A 7,242-nucleotide genomic window follows, 5' to 3' on the forward strand; every position below is an offset into this window, starting at 1 on the left:
AACAAAAAACCCCTCCCTGCCTCCTTTTTGGTGGTACGAGGAATATATCTGTGGAATATAAAAGCTAAATCCTGAACGACTTTTGAAATATCACATGCACAAGCCAAGTTACAGAGATGGTTGCCCTGGCAACAGAAGTCAGTCAATCACAGCCGTGATCTTATCAGGTTGAGATAATGTCATGAGGAAGAGATATCTGCAATATGAAAGCTAAACATTCAACGGGTTTTGAAATATCGTGCACACAAAAGTACATGGACGAATGATCAGTTGGTCGGTCGGACGGAGCTCATTTAATGTCCCCAGTCTACAACCTTGTAGGAGGGGGCAGGGGACAAAAAGCCAGAGATCTCATCAATCAATTAACAGTATTACATACGTCTTGCAATTAGTACCTTTTATTGTTGGGTGGTGTTGTCTAGGGGTTCACGCAAACATGATATGCTCGTAACGCCATAGAGAGCGCAGTTTTGGAAGAAAACAATCGTCAACATCAAGAACCTCCAGTTATTGGTCACGAGTTTAAACCTTCTCAATCAAATAAGCATTCAAGTTTCCCATGGAAGTTGACGATGGCCATGTTGAAATGGTATTCCTGTAAGAACGGTTTGCTTGCACACCGGATGTCACTGCCAATCAACGAGTCGTTCAAAGGTGGGACTACTTTGAAAGAAAATGACTGCCATGCTCTGGCCGACAGAGCTCCGCCGAGTGGAGTTAAAATAGTTGTACATGCACAAATGTTTACTTTCCCAATGCTTTTGGATTCACCAAACTTGGTAGTTATGATCGCGACATGGCACGGAGGTGCAAGAGCGGTATCATTTTGGCCTCACCCCTGTGGCAGGGGTCAAAAGATCAAGCATGGAAAAATGCAATTGTAGGCAATGAAACGGTGTCTATGCAATCAACATTGGGGGACACATGAAATATGTAACGATTTTTTTGGGATTTGACCCCCGGGTTCATGCCCCTTGGGGTGGTGACTTAGGGTCACAGGGCTCAAACTTGGAAAAAAAATTTTTAACTCAAAATTTGTTCTTGGGTCATTTCTGGTGGAACCTTTTGCCATCTTTCAACTTTCCTTTAGGTGGGAAGCGTGGGCATTTGTGATGGTGTGCCATCGACTTCGCTCTTTTATTTTAATCGTTTGTAGCACCTATGTGGTACACAGGTGAGGCCTGATAGTAGACCGTCGGATTAGAGTTTCCGAGGAAGGGTGTTGCATCAATGAGGGTCGTGTCCCTCGGACAGATGTTAGGCCAGAGCTATGTCTGCTGTCGAATGAAAGATCTCTTGGTGTCTTTTGACAAAGTAAACGAATCGTCTTCAGAATCTTCAACAACTTCCAAATACCTGCTCTAACTAGTCAAACGTCAGGCCTGGCGAGCCAGTCGAATGGCCTCGCTGCGTTAGCCACTGACATCATATATGGGGGCATGGCGTGAAGGAGACGACATGTAGGACCACAGGTGATGCTTACACCATAGCAAATATGTGCCAATAAATTTGGGTGGTGCCACTCAGCTCAAGTTACAGCATGTGGGTTGTTTCTTGCGAGGGAGGTCCAATGTTCCCTTAAGGCTTAACGAAACGGGCACTGATCCCCGGAGCTACGATAGATTACCATGGAGGCACCAATTCGTCAGTCACTCATTCCTAGAGCCCCGGTGATCCAGAGATCTGAGGACCTGTGGGCCTCATCATCAGCATGCCTCAGAGCAAGTTTCCATTTGAAAATAAAAAAAAAGTTTTTTTCTCTCAACGTTCCAATTATTGCAGTCTATCGTAAAATTACACGCATGTAAGCCGACACAAGCCTGTCTTCATCCTTCCCTCGACAAACCCTGACCTCCAAAACAGCAATTTTGTTTTCAAAAACACAACTCTTGTCGGATCATGGAGGCACTCTATCCATCGGTGCACCTGCTGTCCTTTTTGTTGAGGATCAAAGGGAAGCATGGCACACTGTGGAGGAGTGGCAGAAAGTAAAGGGTTGGAATGGGGTTGAGAGAACAGAAATAAGGGTATGATAAAGGGACTGACCTGGGGGACAGACTCTTCAACATCCACACCCCAAGCCTGGTGGGGGAAGGGGGACCCTTCAACAGCCACACCCCAAGCCTGGTGGGGGAAGGGGGACTCTTCAACAGCCACACACCAAGCCTGGTGGAGGAGCGGTACCCTTCAACATCCACACCCCAAGCCTGGTGGGGGAAGGGGTACCCTTCAACATCCACACCCCAAGCCTGGTGGGGGAAGGGGTACCCTTCAACATCCCCACCCCAAGTCTGGTGGGGGAAGGGGGACCCTTCAACATCCACACCCTCAGCCTGGTCTGGGAGGGGTACCCCTCAACATCCACACCCCAAGCCTGGTGGGGGAGGGGTACCCATCAACATCCACACCCCAAGCCTGGTGGGGGAAGGGGGACCCTTCAACATCCACACCCCAAGCCTGGTGGGGGGAGGGGGACCCTTCAACATCCACACCCCAAGCCTGGTGGGGGAAGGGGTACCCTTCAACATCCACACCCCAAGCCTGATGGGGGAGGGGTACCCCTCAACATCCACCCCAAGCTTGGTGGGGGAAGGGGGACCCTTCAACATCCACACCCCAAGCCTGGTGTGGGAAGGGGGACCCTTCAACATCCACACCCCAAGCCTGGTGGGGGAAGGGGCACCCTTCAACATCCACACCCCAAGCCTGGTGGGGGAAGGGGTACCCTTCAACATCCACACCCCAAGCCTGGTGGGGGAAGGGGTACCCTTCAACATCCACACCCCAAGCCTGGTGGGGGGAGGGGGACCCTTCAACATCCACACCCCAAGCCTGGTGGGGGAAGGGGTACCCTTCAACATCCACACCCCAAGCCTGATGGGGGAGGGGTACCCCTCAACATCCACCCCAAGCTTGGTGGGGGAAGGGGGACCCTTCAACATCCACACCCCAAGCCTGGTGTGGGAAGGGGGACCCTTCAACATCCACACCCCAAGCCTGGTGTGGGAGGGGTACCCCTCAACATCCACACCCCAAGCCTTGTGGGGGAGAGGTACCCATCAACATCCACACCCCAAGCCTGGTGGGGGAAAGGGGACCCTTCAACATCCACACCCCAAGCCTGGTGGGGGAAGGGGGACCCTTTAACATCCACACCCCATGCCTGGTGGGGGAAGGGGTACCCTTCAACATCCACACCCCAAGTCTGGTGGGGGGAGGGGGACCCTTCAACATCCACATTCTAAGCCAGCAGGTATGCCCCAACACTCACATCCTAACCCACCCCCTTTAAAATTCAAATGACAACATGCAAGCACAGATTGTTTGCTCCACTTCACAGATCGACATGAATTGGGGGCGATGTGGTTGTGGAGATTGTGGTGGTCCCAGGGTAAAATAAACAAGGTGCTTGGTTTCATTCGATCGAGCACATTGCAATAATGTGTTTACCATACTGAACATAATGTACTGAAATCGATGAATGGAAACGTATAGGATGGAGCTACACGGCGACACCACACACGACACGGATTAGTCCGGTCGCTTAAGCCTTTACCTAGAAATTCGACAAAACATTTACTGACTGGACAAAAGCACCAAATTTGGAACACAACTTCCTTGGCCAATAAGATCTAATTATGGAAGGAGAGCCAAGGTCAAGGTCAAAAATGACATTTTCTGTATTTCCAGAGAGCACGCCCAGCTCTATCAAAATACTCTGTTACAAATCAGTTAGTCGCCCTCATTTGCATTCTATACGCATCACTAATGTCAAAATATATTCAAATCGTATTACAAAGTGGCATAAAAAGCTGGTTTTTCCCACGTTAGTACCACAGGAATGGTCAGGACCGTAAAAATCACGCCAAAACCTTTACCTACTAGAAACCAGCAACAAACTTGCTACACAGCATACTTGGACCATAACCTGCATGCCTCCAAGGCAATCAAGTCACCTCCACTAATCTTGGCCAGTAGTGAAGTATCCGACAGCTCAGTCGCCATCATTCGGACATTTCGGTCAGCCTCGAATGTAGTGAAGGAGTGCAAATGACCATTGGACGATGAGCAGAATATACACATATCATGAATGTCCGTTTGTTGCTGGCACCGTCTCTTTGGTGTGGAATCTGCATCGGTATGATCTAGATGGTGCTCTTTTTGAATTTTCCTTCGAACACGATCAAGTTTCGAGGTGCTGAATTTGTCATGGCAAGATTTGTGCCAACGAGCCTTGTTTCGGATGAAACACTCTGCTGTCCCAGAACTACCATACCCCACATTGACCGGAAGTGCATTCATTTCCTGGAACAGCCCAACGTTCTGAAGGAAATGGGTGCATGCTGCACCATTACCATCCCATGAGTTGGAATCGAGGGGACAACGCAATTCCTCTGCAGATAGTGACTTGCACACGACACAAAGGTCCCAATCATTCCGGTGCGCGACCTGGAAATAAGAAGAGTTATAATAAAGGAGTCGTCTGTATCTGTACCTATCGGGATTAAATTAGGATATTGTCAAAATATACATCCAGCAAGCCCGAATTATGCCAACAGGCTGATTTCGTCATTAGGTTGGACTCCCCGACACAAAAATGTAGGATTTTTTGAAAAAATATAGGAACTTGGTACAATTGAAATTATAGTATTTATAACCTACCTGAAATTATTTTAAGTCACACTTTCAAGTAGAATTGAAAAAAATCAAAAGTTGGTTTAAAAATTAGAGCACAAAATTTACACACTATTTGAAATCACCATGCTTGTTATTTATTATGATTGATTCTATTTGTATATGCGCAGAACTGACTTTTCATAAAGCATTGCTTAGCCATTAGATTCGATAATAATCATTCACAAAATGGTCAAAAGTGGTAAAATCAGCAAATGAATAAGGTGAAATCATCTTATATATTATTTCCGAGTTTGTGGTTTCGTGTCGCGCTATCTTCGACTTTGTTCTGCGCTCAAGTAACGTGATATTCGGCTTACATTATCTCAAAGACCATATGAGGTGCATGGTACAAAAAAAGAAAATAAAATGGTTCTGAAACAGTGAAATCGTATTCCACTTACTGCATTAAAGTAAAATTACTACTGATACTCTGCATCAGTTCCTTTCTCAAACACACGTACCCCAACATGTCGTGGGTTATGCTAGTGTCAAATTAAGAGTCTCAGCACTGGTACACTTTCTGTTTTGATTGGGCCCTCAGGGAATGAAAATAGGATTGTTGCCCCCTCTCAGGAATAAATAGGTGATCAAAAAAGCTGTTTTACAGCTAAATAAAGGTCTAGGATAACCTTTATTTGATGGAAGTTTCAACTCTGTGGCATATTTATAGGCCAGGTAATTAGAAAAAGACTTTAAAAAATTACCCCCGTGTGGGGGTGACGGTCATCTCTATAATGTTTTTTACTATCATAATCGATGAACCGTTGCCAGATATCTCCTAAAATGACAGACTAGATAGGTTTTGAAAATGGCGACTTTCACAACTTTCGTGACCTCGTGACCTTTAACCAGACCTCGAATCCGTGAAAAAATATGTCGTTGGGTATCACTCATCGACCTCTACCCGCAGAGCAAATTTCATGAAGAAATTACCGTTTTTACAGCCATTTTTCCCTGCTCTGCAGGGGTTAGGCTTTTTCTTGAAGCAATGTTTTTTTTATGGCCGGATGCCCTTCCTGACGCAACCCTGGTCGCCTCTGACGACACAGGGATATGGTACACCTATTTTAACCGGGGTATACACCGGCCCAGTATACTGGTACTCACTTCGCCGACCTCAGATGGATGACAGGCTGAGTCAACCCCCTGGTGTTAATTCAGCAGCCAACGGGGCTTGAACTCAGGATCCTGGGATCCCAAGCCACCACCCTAACCACTAAGCCAACACCAGGCTTTGGCAAATTTCATCAAGATCGGAAGTAAAAAGTTTTCTTTGTACCGGGAGGTGTTTTTGACCATCTTCCAGGTTACGTGGCGGCCAAACGGGACGGTAATTCAAAAATCTGTCCGGTTAGATACAAGACAATATTTTTTACTATCATAATCAATAAACAGTTGCTGAATATCTTGGAGAATGGCAGACTAGATTGGTTTTGAAAATGGCGATTTTTATAACTTACGTGACCTCGTGACCTTGACCTTGAACACGGACAAAAGTTATATCGTTGTGCAACTCTCATCGACCTCTACCCACATACTAAGTTTCACCAAGATCGGAAAGAAAAATTGTTGACCGACGGACGGACATTTGGTCCGGCTTTATTAGGTCATCTCGGTAGAGATGACCTAAAAAGGTCCCCGCACTGGCACACTCTGTGTCGTGGGGGTCATTCCCCTTCTTGCAATTCTTTACTACACCCCCTCCCCTCCTGCTGAGAATTATCCCCATCATAAAACGTTCAACTTCATAAAAAGGCTTATGTTCTCTCTAATCTGGTTGAACACAAAAATGAAGGCAAGCCTACCCAACCCTCCTCCTGGCCTTATCATCATCATCGATGACGATTGATCGATCTAGATCGTCTTCCTCTAAGGTCAAACCGGATCAGCGATTGACGATCGATTTTATTCTCCAATCATGTCAAAATTAACTCCACAATATCACACATGATGCCTATTATCTCTCATTTGATTAGTAGTATGCTTTCTTTGTCATATCAATGAGAAACACTTACTGCCGCCAGTGCCGCCATTTTGTCCGCATTCCAGTGGTTCCTCAGCAATGAGCATTTTTGTGTGTGGCTAACCACGAAAATTCGAAGGCCTATGAAAGCTGCCAATGCAATTTTTGTGCTTGGCTCCCCTTCCAGAATTGTTTAGTACATCATATAGAAGCCCTGTACCAAGTTTGGTGCTTTTGTCCCGTCAGTAAATGTTTTTACCCTCAGCGACTGGACTAGATGGCGGGTGGGCCTTCACGACCAATTTATTTATTTATTGACGACCCGAGATGATAAATCTCGTCGGGCAGAACACGAAACGTGAGATACTCTCTTAAAACACAAACATTGTGTCCACACACCACAACCAAAAATATCTTAACTCTCAAAACGAGTCAAAAAAAAGGGCCCGTTGGCCTACCAGAGATGTCGCAGACGTGCTCAAATACACAACAACCGAGTCCACAATATTCCACTCGTCATGTGACTGTTTTTTCTCAACGTGTTTTTAGTCATGAATCATCGTTTTGCTTTCTGGGTGCTTTTTCAACTCTTTGGCTTGGTT

General features: G+C 46.2%; 1 protein-coding gene across 2 annotated transcripts in view; it reads right to left on the minus strand.

Annotated features, from left to right (window-relative positions):
- The window catches only part of LOC147033329 (nucleophosmin-like), a 29,965-nt gene extending 22,724 nt beyond the window's left edge, over positions 1 to 7,241 (minus strand). Inside the window, exon 1 of one of the 2 annotated variants that reach the window (XM_085871558.1) lies at positions 7,099 to 7,241. Coding sequence is in view for 1 of the 2 variants with exons in the window: in XM_085871557.1 (XP_085727683.1) it covers positions 6,693 to 6,710 (18 nt within the window). In the remaining variant the exon portion in view is untranslated. Of the gene's footprint in view, positions 1 to 6,692; positions 6,838 to 7,098 lie in introns of those variants that run through there. The other variant, XM_085871557.1, reaches the window with a different exon arrangement.
- Between the last annotated feature and the right edge of the window lies 1 nt (position 7,242).

Source organism: Eptatretus burgeri, chromosome 2, assembly GCF_056783735.1.
Source record: "Eptatretus burgeri isolate ZD-2024b chromosome 2, Ebu_testis_v1, whole genome shotgun sequence".
In the NCBI taxonomy this organism is placed as follows: domain Eukaryota; kingdom Metazoa; phylum Chordata; class Myxini; order Myxiniformes; family Myxinidae; genus Eptatretus; species Eptatretus burgeri.